At 35.5% G+C, this 17,143-nt stretch overlaps 1 protein-coding gene across 1 annotated transcript in view; it reads right to left on the bottom strand.

The window, feature by feature from the left end:
• The window catches only part of LOC136835786 (F-BAR domain only protein 2), a 261,890-nt gene that overhangs the window by 72,674 nt on the left and 172,073 nt on the right, over positions 1-17,143 (bottom strand). Inside the window, exons 10-12 of the mRNA XM_067099642.1 lie at positions 13,599-13,695; positions 9,597-9,787; positions 8,823-8,956 (exon numbers count right to left, since the gene is read on the bottom strand). Of these exons, the coding sequence (XP_066955743.1) occupies positions 8,823-8,956; positions 9,597-9,787; positions 13,599-13,695 (422 nt within the window). The remainder of the gene's footprint in view (positions 1-8,822; positions 8,957-9,596; positions 9,788-13,598; positions 13,696-17,143) is intronic.

The following is a 17,143-nucleotide window of genomic DNA, read 5'->3' as shown; positions in this document are numbered from 1 at the left end:
TACTCTGAACCAGACAAGACACATGAATAGATCCACATAAAAAACATCAGAGCAGCAGGAACATCAACTTCAAAGGGTAGTCAAGTGTCAAGAAACACTGAATCTGGCAATGGGACCAAAGGAGGGGGGAAGACAGTAGCATGTAAGGCCACATTCAACTTCTGCATGGAATTATTAACAGCAGCAAGTAACTGATCTTACAACATTAATGAAACTTTCACCGTAGGTCTAACCGAGGAGTGGGCTTAAAAAATTACATCAGGGCAGAGAGCTTAGCCTGAGCAGGAGGAAGTCAAACAAGCAGCACATAACAGGAGCAGCAGGTAAACAGACCAAGAAATCTTTACTAGGGATATCTAAGAGATCCTTGGAAAAGGGAGACATCTGCAGGTGTGAAGGGAAGAACATACAGGCCACAACTCCTGAAAAGGAACTGAAAACATAGGTAGGCTACTCACTGTAACATATGGGCAATCTGAAATTTGCCGGCTTAAAGCAAATAACTTGCTAAGCACTGGTATGAAATTTATGAACAATAATATATATTGATCCATGAATGGCACAGCACAAATAAAGGAAGAAATGCTTGGTGGTCTTTGGAAGAATGGCAGCACGTCCACAGTGCAGTATGATGCACAAAAAAACGAATTTGTCTGCTGCCTCCTGGCTGTCAATACTACTGGGGATCCGTCTTTTAATTTTTGAAATGGTGTATTTTGCACATATTTATGATTAATGCGTTTGTAATGACACAGTAAATGTCATTTCTAACCAAATTATGAGATTTGCCATTGAAGCAATTTTGGCAATACTGTATTCAAAATTGTATAATATTGTTACCATTCATTGAAATACAGACTATGAAGAAAAGTTATGTCCTTTAAAGATGAGGATAAAATAAGTTTTATGACAACAAGCATCCTCTTCATCAGAGGAAATGTAACTAAATACAAATTTCTACATGGTCAGATGGTTTTGTGCAGTTTTTAAAGAGTGTAACTATGCAATGTTATTCTGTATTTCTAATACAGTATTTCCTAATGCAGTTTTCAGCTTTCCTTTAGTGATTAAAAAAATTACTTTCATGTGTACATCCAAGACAGAAAATCTTAAAATACTCTACCAGTTGTAGCCCCATCTGCTTCCACACAAGAAAATTTCTGACATAACACAACTGAACACTTTATACAGTATACATCACTTGGTAAATGGTAGCCTGGCAAAACCCACCAAATAATGAAGTTGATAAATAAGTGGTAGGTGAGCTGTTCTATTTTCAGTGAGAATTTCCTTCACAATCTTTCTACATTTATAAAAAAAAATACTAATAGTATGCAGCTACAAACCTTTACAGTCGTCCCCTGGTATTTGCAGGGGATGCATACCACACCCATCCACAAATACCAAAAATCCGCAAATACCGAAACCCTCTAAAAAAGCTTATAACTGTCCATTTTAATAGTTCAAACACCAGAGAGCCCCTCTAAAATATAACTGCCTATTTTAACAGTTCAAACACCAAATAAACCTTAAACTATCATCCTAAAACATTTAGTCATGAAAATAATATGAAAACACAGTACCTGCTCATAAAAAAATTCACGAATGGTGGAATTTTCCATGGATAATGTGGATATATGTCCCACAGAAAAATCCATGAATAACTGAAGCCACAAATACTGAACCGCAAATAAGTGGGGATCAACTGCAGTTTTATCTGATCTTAATCTATACACTAGACTTCAAGTGAAAATTTATATCAATACAGGTAAATAATGGTCCCCTCATCCTACACATACAATTCCATTAATTTTGGTGTTTCATGGATACAACCCTCTTATGTTACTTGTGCTCTGAATCCCAAGCAGAATGGTTGGCAATGAAAACATTTTGTCAATACAGTACAAGATACACAGGAACGTAACCTGGGAGAATACAGCCATGAATTATTCAAGGATTATCTGGAGACACCAACTTTGGTTCTTAGACAAGATAATGGATTTTTTCCTGTTGGGTTACATGATTTTATCCAAACTAAAGCTGTACCTCAATGATGTATAATTTTTTTTTTTTATAGAGTTGATAACCCAGCTTCTGAGGTATATGATACTTTACCAAGCTTTTATTTATTAAAAGAACTAATTAAGTTCTTTCTTATTTGAATTTGTTTAATACAGTACCTTATTTTACCACTCATCTCAAATAAAAAATACTCTTCTTTAAAGTCTCCTTTTAATTCAGTTATTTTTAACATTTTATTTCAATTTTTTCATTCTTTTATATCTAACATAATCTCTCTTCTCCTTTATATCAATTCCTATTTCTTTACTTAATCAGTTATCCTCAGTGGAATCTCTTTTTGCTCTCATATAAAGAGATCCAACATCTAAAATCAACCATTTTTATCATTAAAAGAATTCAACCTTTATTTCTGTATACTACATAAAACAAGTAAAAAATGAGCTGAAGTTTCTTCAGCGCAATAGTTTCCTGTACAGCATATAATGCTGTATGAAACTCTGTCACGGCCCATGAAACTTTCAGCCACGGCCACGTGGTAGCCTGTGTTGTTGACAGCTATAGCGGTGCCAGACGCACGATCATGGGTAACTTCAACCTTATATAAAATAAAAACTACTGAGGCTAGAGGGCTGCAATTTGGTAAGTCTAATCATTGGAGGGTGGATGACCAACACACCAACTTGCAGCCCTCTAGCCTCGGTAGATTTTAAGATCTGTGGGCAGACAGAAAAAGTGTAGGCAGATAGACAAATAGCCATCTCAATAGTTTTCTTTTACAGCAAACTATAAATTGGAGTCCTCAAAGGAATAACATAGTAAAACACAAAAATAGACTTCCTTCCTACCGTAGACATAAATAGTGGTGAAGATGAAAAGTTATGATGAACAATTATATGTACTGTATTAAAAAAGGGAATTAACACAAATGGAAATATGTACTGAGCATACTGGCTTCTAATTTGTGAACTTTAACACCAAAAAAACAAGGGTAGCATACTCTTGTACAATAAAATCCTCAGAACATACAGACATCAGTGCAGTGCCAGTTACACAGTACTTATATTAAAGCGTCAGTAAAACTTGCATTGAGATTTCTGCACACGTCAATCAAATCATGCCAGGAGCAAAAACTCAGCATCAAATGAATGGTTAATAATGTCAAAATTTGTTTAACTTTTAATGCTAACTCCCACTTACTCAATTCCATACATGAAATGATTTCTGAATAGCTCTTCTGAACACAAAATTGACACTTAAATACTGTATGGGAGTCATTTGATCTCCAATAATATCTTAAACCTGGCTTTCTTTAACCTTATAGTAACACTTACTATCTGTCTTTACCAGTAAAATTCTACATCTATTTTTTAAGAACTAAGGACCTTTCAAGTCTTCTCAGCAGCAGAAAGATGTGTTAAATATCAAATTAACCTTCAACTAAGAAAATTTCACAATAAAAACAATGATAAAACATTGTTCGTTCAGTAAAAATGCATGAATAACTCACAGAAAATGGGTTACACATGTCAAATGACTACTAAAGAAAACAGCATGACTAAATCCTATCAAAAAAGTTAGTTGTTTATTACAAACTCATTGATTATAAACAACAATACTTCAATGCAGCAGCCTCCAGTCCAGTCATCAATTTGATCCTGAAATAGCTCTGGTTGACTCTGGTAGAGATCATGGCTATAGTCACTACAATAACTCTGATCATGAAGGCTGGAGAGCACCCGTTCTCTGGAATCATCACTGAAAATGCGGAGTTATGGCTCATAACATTACAGGCTCTAATCTTGATTGATAATGCTGAAGTGATTTTAGTCAAGCCAGATTAATTAGTTCTGAAAGTAGCCCTGCTTCTCAGCGCAGTTCAGGTTCTTAGTTCTGGAGCAGTTAAGATCCATAGTGCTGAAGTGGCTTGGATCCTAGGAGCTGGAGTAGCTTGGATCCTTGGTACATGGGTAGCTCAGGTCCTTGATAATGGAGCAACTTGAGTCCTAGTCGACATGTCAACTGATGTTTCCTAAAAGATGAGCTGCTTTCTCCTCCAAAGATCTGAGTCAACCTAGTGAAGACATTCTTGTGAATGCTGTGGAGCAACTCAGATCATGGCTCAGCATGTCGCTGACACTGACACATCCAATACCAGTGCTAGTAACAGTTCATCCTATCTTAGCAGTCCTGGAGTTGGTATGCTGGTGATCAGCTACTGTAATTGTTGCTACACAATTTCCCAAACTGAAAACAGATACTGCCTGAACAGCTCTGCACCAGCAGGAGAGCAGCTTGTATCATTCAAGGATAAGTGATTCTTCACAGTCAACAATGAAGTACTGGAAAAGTTATGAAATCTTGCTGAGCAGCAAGAATGAAGCCAAGACGACCAAAGAAGGAATGAGGGTACTGGCATTGGAGAAAGAGACCTTCCTGAATGACTGATTCTTGCAAGTAACAGTTGAGATCTGGGGCTTCAGACTTGGCCCCAGCAAGAAGAACCTGGATTATGTGAGTCTCTAGCTATATACCATTACATATTTTACCAAGCAAGCAAAGGAAAGTTTAAACTCATTATCTCTGAATACATGATGTAAAATTATTCAAAATACAACAAAATAAATTGAAAGAACAATGTACGTCATGCATAGGAGAATGTTGCTTAGCAAAAGATATACAACACAGTTTGTTATAGATATAAAAAAACCAGAAAGATATGACAGAACTTGCTCTGCGCTGACAAGAGAGGCAACAAGTCCACAATACTAAAAAAAATAAACAAGACATTTAGAACACAAAATGTAATGATGAAAGACAACATAGAAGAAAAGTGACTTTCCCGCCAAAAAAAAGTAATTAAGAAAAGTAACGAAAACAGCAAATCATGTTTTTTATATCAGGAATGAAATCATTGCTATTTATCACATTTTTGAGGTGACACATTGTTAAAATAAAGAATCGAAGGAAACCTAAAAATGGTAAGGGGAACCTGTTGGGAAACTGGGGTTTTTGGGTGGGGGGAACAGACCCGAAGGTATACGATGTCCACAACTTCCTTTATATCCCAATTTACTGACCCACTACTCTACATACAGTAGGCTGACCCGCCACTCTACATACAAAAGGCTGACCCGCCACTCTGCATACAAGATGCTACATCATGAGTGTCCAGTCGTTCCAATCACGGAGAGTAAAGATCTGTTCGGACATGTGCTCAGTCACCGGCTGTGACCTAACCAAACAAACCAAAACTTAATCGAACCTAGAATATCATGTCCTGACCTAACCTAACGCAACCCAACCTAACCTGACTTAGGGTGCCATGCTCTGACCTGCCCGGGGGCAAAACCCCCACCTTTAAACCCAGTAACTCGAACATGTGGATACGTTTGTCCCACCATTCTGGTCGGCTTGACTAATGATGCACTTGGACACATGCTTCGCCAGTGGCTACGACCTAACCAAACAAACCAAAACCTTACCAAACCTAGAATAACGTGTCCTGACTCCTGACCTAACCTAACTCAACCCAACCTAACCTGATTTAGGGCATTGTGCCCTGACCTGGCCAAGGGGTGTGTTATCGGCAGGTAAAGTAAATCCAAGACGGGGGATGCTGGGCAGCTTTTGAGCGGATAGACGCATTTAATTAAATCCAGAAAAGCCCAAAATGGACACAGAACAGCTTCTAAATATTGCCTTTGGATGCGGTACATAGAAAAATAGTTTTCATAAAGTTCTTTCTGCGTACCAAGTCTCAGTAGCGTGCTCCCTTTGAGAACGCACCACTACGACTCTATAGTTCGTGTGTATACTCAGGTCGTCAGGACTAACCAAGTTAACACTGTGGTTCACTACATTATGCGTGAAATAATGATCCCAGATGTCGCTGTACGACCTCCTGCAATCAGATATGATCGTGGTTTCTGGAAGCATGTTGTCCAGCAACACCGGGAGCAGTTTCACGGGAGAGGTCTGGAATGATCTTGAAAAGGGTCTCAAGCATCTGTCGGTCAATGCCACAACCATCCAGGATCCATCAACCTTACGGCCTCGGTTGTACTTCTCTTTCCCAAATATACTTTCGTCGATCTCTACAATATGACCAGGACCGCTGATTTTCTTATTATCAGCCAGCGGAATTTCGCAACAAATGTCTCTGCAGGAATTATATCAGTCTACCATCGTATGCAACAATAGCGATACAACAAAAGATCTCAAATCGCACTGCCACAGTTTCTTAGCAAAACAAAATATGAGTACAATTATTGATTCTAGAGACATTTTTGACTTTTCAAAGAATGATCCATGCCGGACTGATACCTTCTTTCAGCACTTACAATTTACACAGTGCCACATGTAGATCGGTTGTCCAGTGCTGGGGTTAATTCCGTCTTGGAGAAATCGTCTGTTTCTGATGTTACACACAGTACACAACCCAGAATAATCATTAAGTAATCCTTCTTGGTACAACCACTTAGTGAGTTCACCAGTATTTTGTAGAAATTCAAGTGTAACTGCGGTATAAATATCAGTATAGGAATTAAATTCGTCAGTGGACGTTACTCTAAGGAACAAAATTCTATCGTGACTCTCCATCTCGGCGGTTAAACAAGGAAAGAAAGGGTGACTGTGGGTCAGGGCATAGGCCTATGAATACACATTAATCAGACATTCTGATTGGTTATATATATTTAATCCATGGCCCTAGGGAATGACCTGGATGAACGGGGCATACGATTGGATGGAATTAAATTTCCCGCAATCAGGCTGGGGCAGTGTAGGCGGCAGCCTTAGGAACTACAGGGTGAGAGGAGTGCTGCAATATGGCTGTCTTAAGAACCACGGGAAAGCAGTGCTACATGGCACCGTTCGCGTCAACTGGGTACTTTGAAAAAGTTACTTTCTGCTGAAAAAATGTTTATCAGTAAATTCATGCAAACTGACCAGGTAAGTTACTGTTTAGGTAGATTTTGGCACACTGAACATCTTTTATTCTATGTAATTTTTCATTTGGAGTTATTGTTAATGAGCTATAGGCATGTCCACGACCCTTGGATATACAAACTGCCAAAGAACTTAACAAAATTCTCAAACCAATAACAAAATTCTCAAAACAACACTAAATTTAAGAGCACTTAATTAGTGCAAAATTATACAGTTGGTGAAGGAACCAAGTACACACTAATTTTCAGGAAAAAACTGGAGGTATCCTAAAGACTTAAGAAGAATTAACTTACAAATACCACATAAACTGTAAACATAGGTAAACTAAATGTAGTGAAAATCACCAAGGGGTATTCTCCTGACATAAAAGATTACTTTACATTACCAGTGAATGAGAAAACCAAAACTTAAGCTATCACTAAGAAACATACTAAATACTAAGTACATGAAAAGATAAGACTCGAAGATAAAAGAAAAATGAGAACTGAGAACAGTGAAATGTACGCAAAAAACTCAGTCTGGGGAATGTTGGTAGCACAGGGATGCAAAATAAACAACAAATAAGTTCAGTATGCTGACAGCCAAGAACCAATGATTCCACATATAAATGCTTAGTATCTAAACTGTCATTCTCCTCTGGGGAACTCTGATCTCAGAACATATCATGCCAAACAAAGTAAACAATATATGGAATGGGCGTTAAGACAAAAATGGCCTTTAGAGCTTAGTTCTACATGAATGTTTGCACATTTTAAATAAAAACAATGAAACAATAATGATAATAGTAACTCTATTCTATAACATACACAAACACAACCTTGACCACTCTCAAACCACTATTTCTGCTGCCAAATAAAATGCTTACTTTACAGAAGCCAATTATGTCAGATCTACAAATGCACTACAGAAGTAGTGAATGAGGAAATCATCTAGCAGTGAAGGCACTGCTAACCTGAGAGAACTCATGAATTCTTTTGTTTACTGAAAGAACTAGACTGTCCTTTTACCTGCACTTTTTGGCATCAGTAAACTACAAGTTTTGACTGTTGCATGAACACCACAGCAACTAAATATGGAATTTTTTTTTCTTCAAAACTTCAAAGTCAAAGCAACTAAGGATATTTTCCAGTAGTAAGTCTGATTGTTCACTATAAGAACACATCCTAGTAACTGCACATACAACTTACCTTATGGGTGAAGATGATTTCTGCATTAGAAATCCTTCCTCTTCTACAACAAGTGTTTGTACTATTCACTCATATGAACCCATAACCTAATTTGTTTATGAACATGGAGTAAACCATTCAACCAATAAATTTACAACACAAAAGCAAAAGACAATAGAAGAGAAGATTTTCTGTGTAGCATTATTCATCAAAGTTTTTTGTTCTGAATACTGTCAGTGGCATAGAGAAAAAATTGTGGACTAAAGTATGCTCCATTTAGACATGATGAAATATGCAGTAAAAAATAATTACTGAATAGGATATGATAAAAGTAAAGCAATCTTCAGTAGTGAATAGAACTTGATATCTTGTACTTCACACCTTAGATATTTCAGGATATGACAGTGTAAAGCTTGTAAAGATACCTTTTTTGGCAAGATCTTTAAGCCTTTCCAATGGTGGAATATGAAAAGGAAGGTGTTTCTTATCTTTAAAAACACAATTTTCAGTGAAAAATATATCCTATAGTAAATTATTTCTGCACCTCATAAAAGTACAACATGATGAGTACAGTATAGAAAACGCTACACATTCTCTCAATTACTTACACATACAAATACAGTACTTCAAATACATACCTCCTTTTTCTGTGGGATTAAAAATAAATTAAATAATATAGATACTCACAGAGGGAAAAGACTTTGCGGAGAGAGACATCCCCTCAATGGTAGCACGTAATTCATCAACACTAGCTGACATTGGTGGATTACCATTACTTATTGGCTTTATTTCCACATGAATTTTCTTGTCAACATCACCATCTGCAGAATAAAATAAAAAATTAAACCTGTCTTAGGGCAAAAATCAGATTTTTCTTTCAGCATTATTCCTCAGAAACAGTATACTGAACTAACATCAATACTATTTGCAAAATCGATCATTTAATAGAGTACTGAAATATTAAAAGATTACATGAATTGTAAAAAGGGAAAATTATGGTAAGGAAAAGTAATTATGAAGTTAAATCTGAGATTGCAAAAAAAAAAAAACTTACAAGTCTTTTTATTGTAAATGATGGTAGATGGTAGGGTTGCTCTCACCTAGTTTAAGGTACAAGACCAAACACAAAAGCAAAACAATAAACCAATAAAGGATGGATTCTTAGATCCCATGAGGAAAACAAACATAATAATAAGTATCAAAGTTTAGGAGCTGAGGAAAAGAAACATAACCTACCAGAGCAAGCCATAATGGAATTAATGATCTCCAACAAATAAATGTGGAGTATGCTGGTCTGGTGTATGTTAAGTGGTTACCAAAAAGGAGAAATGGCACTCAAATGCAGGGGTTAAAATATCCACACAAAAGTATATGGTCAAACTGCTTTAAAACAAAATGAAACTGGAGAACATGTAACTATAAAAAGAGCAAAGTAAAATTAAGAGCACACAATACACACACCTGAATCTGAGTCTGAAGAGCTATCAAAACTGTTATCATTTCCAGATTTTTTATTTTCTTCAGGCCTTACTGAATAACCCTCTTCATCAACATTAGGTGTCTGAGCAGTTGAATTTGCCCCATCTGTTGCTGCTGTCATTGATGTTGTAATGATTTCAGCTACTTTGGTCCCTGAGTCATCATTGGTTTCACTGAAAGAAAAAGGTGATTTTCCTAAACTAGAAATAACAAAATAATGTACTGCAACAAGAATATTGTGGAAACAAAACTAATATTACTTGCTATTAGTCCTAAGCATTTTCCCCATTATAAGGTGCTGCATGGAAGAATTAATCAAGGGGACAATCTATATTCATTGTCTTTATTTTTCATCTCATAGTGCACAGAATAAGCTTTCATTTGATAAGTCAGCACACCAATTTTCACATTATTATATAAGTATGCCAATAATAAAAACAATGACATCTGTTTCAATTGACCATGAAAACCTGAGGCTCCCAAACCCAACAACTTTATCTGGAATCAGCCTAAAATAATCACCACAAAGTCAGGCACAAACATAAAAATGAGAAGCATGACTTTTGTAAGTGCAAGTCTTATAGTATGGCGAGGTTAGGGATAACAACACAGATGGAATGACAGTAACACAAATTCATATGCCATATATCATTTCATTATTATTACTGGTATTCTAATAAAAATATTGTACTGATTTTTCACTCATATTTTTTTATTAATATGTAATTATCATTACAAGCAAATCTAAAGGAAAATTATTATTGGTATGATTAAAAATTCTATTATTTTATTAAAATGGTAGTACATATTGCCTTTTCATGTTTAGTTACTGAATACATGTGAAAAATAAATCTTGGCTACATGTTGCATGGCCCAGTACAAGGCTAAACACTAGCAACTTCTCCACAATAAAGTAATCTTCAAAGTTGGAGCTTCATGACTTTAGTTGTGGATACTGAAGATGGCAGTATTCCCAATTATTTTCAAGTTATTTTGTAAATACTTATACAGTATGTCACCCATATTCGCAGGGGTTAGGGACCACAACCACCAGCAATAAGCGAAAATCCGAGTTAGTTGTGTCTTGCTAAATGCGGTCTGGAAATCCAGTTAAATATATCTACTGATCGTTTACCACACATAATAGACACATCAAGGAAGATATTTAAAAAACTGTTAAAATATTTTTCTTTATAAAATCCATGCCAGCTTCTAGAATAACACTCTTCAGTTCCAGTCCTTCACTGCTTTTCAGAAGTTCAGGGATTCGTTATAGATGCCACACAAGTGAGGAACAATTTCCTCTGCTTATTTGTTCAACCTTAGGTGGAGTCCATCTGAACCTCAACTGTATACAGGCAGTCCCCGGTTATCGGCGGGGGTTCTGTTCTGAGGGTGTGATGATAACCGAAAATCGCTGCTAACTGAAAACCAGCAATTTTCGGCTATTTTTTAGGGCTTATCGGCGCCAATTTTCGATTGTAAGCACCTCTGTTAAGTATGTATCAGCGCCAAAACCCAATTATCGGTTCCGATAAGCAGAAATCGGCGATTTTTGCCGAAGAAAATTGCTGATTTTCATCACTAGACGAGCGCTGTAAAACCAGATCGCCATTAACCAGGGACTGCCTGTATTCATTTTTACAATTCCTTCTGCTATTTCTGTTTTCTTTGATGACCAGTTTCATTTGCATATTATTAGGATACTTGGAATTTCTGAGGTATGTTTGTAGGTGTACACCTGGCAAAGCATGCACTTAGTAGAATATCACCACTAATAATAATCCCATTTTCATCTTTTAAAGGCCTCTTGTACACTTCATGTGTGGAAAAAATGCTTTTGCCTTTTTTTTTTTTTGCTCTTTGTCTTTGACTTTTAACTTTGCCTGTCTAAGTAATTGGTCTACCTTCCTTGCTTTTTTATGAACAATTTCAGTCTCTTGTGATGGTTGTAACTTTCATGCATTTGTGCTTTTTCTGCCCCAGATTGCTTTAGCAATATTCTTAATAAAAGTCTGCTTTTATTTTGTGAATGTTATCTTTTGATAAGGATTTTCCATTTTTCCTTTATAAGTGGATGTATTTATAGGTATGTATAGTCTGGATGATAGTAATCATTTGTGTGCCTGATCTATATAAATCTTACTGCAAGAGCTGTTATACAGCTTGATAAGACACACAAACTACACAGGCAACTGACCTGCTGTTTTGTATCTCACTGGAACTCTTTTCTCAAGCCTGGTAAGGCTGATAAAAGGATCATCACTGAATAAATAGTATAAATGAGCTCAGAAGATTAATATCAGTATCATTATTAAAGAAGATAATAAAGAGAACAGAACTGAAGATTATCCCATATGAATCTGCATGATGCCTTCCAAAGCTCTATCCTCCTATCTGCCAGCAAGTTCCTGTGGTTTGTGTGTGAGGGTTAAGTATACTAATACTGCATCCTGTGTTTGCAAGTCTTACAAAATTTTTAGCTTGGGTGAAGGGTTTGGGTCACAAGAGTACGAATTTAACCTTATCTAAACAACTGGTTGATAACAGCTTTGTCACAAGATCAGAGCATATCTTCATTCTCTTCAGCTTTGTCAATTTTTGGGAATGACATCTAGCAACAACCATTCAACAGCTTTGCAGATGTCCCTGTCCAACAGCCAAATCCTGGTAGATAGCAATCAGGCAACTGGTGCCCCTAGGGAAGCTAATGCCCAGAGCCTCTTCAGGATTCAATTCCTCCAGCTTTGGCATACCAATTCTTGAAGGAAAACTTCCATATTCTGGTGACACAACATCTCAGTGGGCCTTTAGTAGTGGCAAAACAAAGTCAATCTACAGCAGGAAGCTCTGCTGCTTCTTCCTCCAAAAATTCTCATGTTCTCTGATGTACTGACTCAGGACTGGGATAACCATCTTATGGACCTTCAACTTAGGGTTAAAAGGAACAGTTTATTCTTATCACCTACTTACAGTTCAAGGATTTTTCATAAACTTTCCAGCATTCATAACATTAAAGGAATGAACGGGAGTCAAGAGACACGTCCGACTGCCATTTGTTACTTGAAGAACCAGTGAAGCAGAATGCAGAGTTGCTATGCAAGTTGGCCACAGTATTCTTCAAGTGGGCAGAAAATTACAATGCAAATCTTGTGCCACAGTCTGTTCTGGAGCAAAAATAGGGTAGCCAATGCCCTAAGTACAGTAGATAGTTCCAAGTATCTGTTCACAACAAACTGCTGGTGTTCCTGATATTTTTCCCATGCATATGTAACATGTATGTTTATTTGTTTTGTATAGTTTTACATCTCTATTCTATAATTACGTCATTTTATCTTTGTACAGAGAGAGAGAGAGAGAGAGAGAGAGAGAGAGAGAGAGAGAGAGAGAGAGAGAAATATTCATATAACTGCTCACAGAAGTGCAACTTAAATGTAAACGATCAATGACCTGAAAATATTTATATGTAACTTTAATGATTTTCACTTTATTATTAATAACAGCACATATATGGTATAATTAATGCTGCAGCAAAAATCATGTAATTTAAATGCATATGTTCTTAGTTCATCTGTTGATTACAAGCAAATTGGACTTCCATGAGTCTGTCTGTCTGTCTTGCTCTCTCTCAAAAGTTCTTAGAAACTTGAAAAGACTGATTTACTCTTTTAACAAGAAATTACCACTCTAGTAAATACCTGGTCCCTATGACCAGGTCTACATATTTTCAATATATATTTCTAACTGACTTATTTTTTTTACATTAGTGTGCAACTGGTATGATATATCTGATAACTAATAACAGTAATGTTGATTTATCATTAATTTTTCCATTCTCTTCCTTACATGTTGAAATTTCTTCTTTACTTTATATATTTTTCCACTTTCATTCCTAAATATCAAATGCTGATATCAAATACATATCACAGCTAGACAACTGTAGTACTAAACACCAAATGGAAACAAAAACAGTAAATAGCATACTTATCAGATTTTTCTTCTTTATTGCTTGATGAATCATTGTCTTTTTTCTTCTTTGTTTTTTTCTCTTTTTTCTTGTCCCTTCTGCTTCGAAGAAACCCTGGAAGTAAAAAATCAGAATATGAAATTAATGTAAAAATTAAGAGACTAAACTCAGGCAAGCAAAAAATCACCAAAATAACCCATCAAAGCACTCTAGCACAAAACAAAATTCAAATAACCAACAGGTACATGAAAGAAATAATTACAAGCTTTTGCCATGTGGCATCATGCAAGTCTGACTAAATCTTTCTGAGAATTTAACATGCACAAGTTTATCACATTTATCAAACTCATTTTTGTTAACTTTTGCTTATCTTGCCTCATAATTTTCTAACACTAGATAAGCAAATTTTAGCAAGATAGATGTGGATTAAAGATTAGGATTTAGCACAATGAAAATATTTGAAAGTTACAATTATCAGTTTTGCATATGAAAGTTATTGTTGGTGTTTACCAATCATAGTGTCCTAATATAAAATAAAATAAAAAATAGTTTCAAATAATGGTTATACAATACTGCTACAATCTGATATCAAATTTAGTATCTAAAATGCAAAATAAAGTCATACTGCAAATGATTATATCTTGCAAGCAAAACTCCCATATCATTGTTGATCACTCGTTTTTATAAGCAAAACACTACTAATCTGTAATAACTGGTCAAATATTGCTGATATCATTAGCAAACCTAGGTAAAAGATATTTGGTTATAATTCTGTAACAGTTTTAGCAAAATAACTGAAACAAATACAAACCCAGAAAAATTAAAGAATTTCAATGTTACATATTAAACAAACCATAGTTTAACATATTCCTTATATGCTGATGCCAACTGGGAATGAGGTAGGTACCAAAATTCAATGAGACTTGTATACAGTATATGCAATTATATACAGGGGCAGCTGACTGCAGTTAGTTTCCACATGTAGAGCATGAACACAAATATTGATAAACCACTAACGGTCTTCCCAGAAATGCAAAATACAACCAAACCACATGCATGATTTTGAAACAATGGGCACTGTTCTCTAGTGTATGTATACAACATGAAAATTCTTTTTATATAACATATCCATATAAAAAGTCTACTTTTGGCAGATTGAGGCTGAGTTGACAAAGTTGCTTTGTTGATGCTGCATGACCCAAAATTGTGAACAATAAAGTCCTGAAAGGTGATTGTGAGGTAATCAACACTGACTAGATTACCATCCTGAGCACTGTACTAAACATGAATTATGTTTGAGTTCATCAAAAGTTCCCAACAATCTGACTGACCATACCAAAAATAATTATCTGCTCCTTAGTGTTAAGTTTGGAGTTTGCAAGACCCTGGGTTCTTGTGAAGCACTTCTAGATCATGGAGTTTATAAGACTGATCTTGACTTTAGAGCTGCCTCTGACCATGTTAATCATGAGGCTCTAGTTTTTCAATTCAAGACAGACAGCTGGAGAGCATTTCTTTGTATTATTGCTGATGAAAGGCACTATAGTAACATACAGTGCTCTGGACAATGACTTTTTATACAGTACTAAATACGCAACATTATGTGGTTTGGCCTAGAAAACAAGTAATTTGTTCACAAACATAACACTAATTGTTTTGTACTGATATTTCATGATTGTAGCCCTTAACTGAGATTTGGGAAAAATAAGTGCATGATGTAAACTACAGGGGTTACAACTGAACACTAATACAACTTACAGTATAACTCTTAGTAAGTACTGGACAGTGAATCCCCAATCATTTAAAATTGTAGGCATCATTCTTGGCAATAAATTTACAGTCTATCTACTCTCCAACTGCACTAAAAACTATGCTGTGATTCTTCCAAGATTTTTGAAGACCTATCAGTCCTGAGGATATATCTTTATTCTTTTCTTCTGCCATGCTTTAAATACTGTTACCGTGTTTGGTCTTCAGATGACTTGCATTATATACTGATACATATAAAGTCCATATGTTCCATTAAATTACAGAGCTTTATATCTTCGTATGACTACTGTTTAATTAACTCGTGCCTGATTTCTAAAATTTTTGATAATGCTGATCATCCTTTGCATACAGATCTTCCCAGCATATACCATCCAGTATTTTGTACTCAATACGAAATTCATTCTAACAATTTTGCAGTTCCTTTTGTAAAGTTCAATTCCAGCTGTGACCAAATTCTAAGATGTTCTCCTTAGTCATGTAGTTGAACCGTTGAAAATCGTTGAAGTTCAAAATGGCTTTAATCATTTTTTGTTGACCGGGTTCAAACGAGCCTCATTTAATTATTTCTCTCTTATTATTTATGTTTATTTCTTTTTCCTCATATAAAAATATTTCTTTCTGTACCTCCTGTATCACTGAAGCCCTTAGGTTTGTTGCATTCCACATTCCCGACTTAAGCTAATAATAGTAATTAATAATAATAGTAATAATAATAATAATAATAATAATAATAATAATAATAATAATAATAACAATAATAATAATAATAATAGTAATAATAATAATAATAATAATAATAATAATAATAATAATAATAATAATAATAATAAAAGAACTATGTGTGAAATACCTGTGAATGATACCTTTAAGCCAATGACATAATTTTCCACAGGAACTTTCAAAATAGAGGCAAAATCAGAGTAAAATATAATTTTCAATCACTTAAAAATTGTAGCCATAATCTAACATGTGGAAACTTGTCGTGACAGCAAGCTTCAACACAATAAGAATTAACATATCCTAGCATATTTTCATTTCAACAGTGTAAGAGAATGCTAAACAAATTACCCAGCTTTAATCTTCCTTGGAGGTCTTGAACTAGTTAAGTGTACTTACTACAAGCTTGTCAGCAAGGATGATAAATGCAGGAAACACGAAATGGGTCCTACAATTATTTTTTCCTGAGACCTTCATTATCTTCATGGTGCTTATAGCAACAAACTTTGAAAAATAATGGAATGCATCTGAAATAATGTATGACATAAGGCTGGGAGATCTCATTCCTCTAAATCTGTTCTCTAGAGCATCACCTGGGACAAAAAGGCAGTTGTCACAACCCTATGAATGTAACTGCTGTAGTCAATAAAAAAATTACAATTGAGCCACCATGGAGAATCCTGAAGATACACTGAAGATGTTCGGGGGAAAACTACCACCAGCATCACCTCTAAGAGACATCAGAATTGTTCAAAAACATGTGAAAGTAAAACTTTGCTCAAAAGAATTCCAGAATGCTGGAAAAATAAGTTTTTAGGCCATTACATAGCAAGAGAACCACATCTAAACAACTAAAAGCATCCAGATAATCTTCCTCTTGTTTGGTTGAGGCATGTGACATAGTAAATCTAGTCATTAAAAGGGACATCCTCTTTTTAGCAAAAAAGTTGCAAGTAGTGGTCCTCAGTGATCAGTGCTTGGTCATTTACTCCTCAATGACCTGGACATATCGCTGACTGGCAAAAATGGGTATCAGTGCTGATAACAATACAACATTAAAACAGTTGAAGATGGT

This window comes from Macrobrachium rosenbergii, chromosome 55 (genome assembly GCF_040412425.1).
Source record: "Macrobrachium rosenbergii isolate ZJJX-2024 chromosome 55, ASM4041242v1, whole genome shotgun sequence".
Taxonomy (NCBI): domain Eukaryota; kingdom Metazoa; phylum Arthropoda; class Malacostraca; order Decapoda; family Palaemonidae; genus Macrobrachium; species Macrobrachium rosenbergii.
The sequence above is the reverse complement of the archived record's forward strand: the minus strand, read 5'-3'. Positions and strand labels throughout refer to the sequence as shown.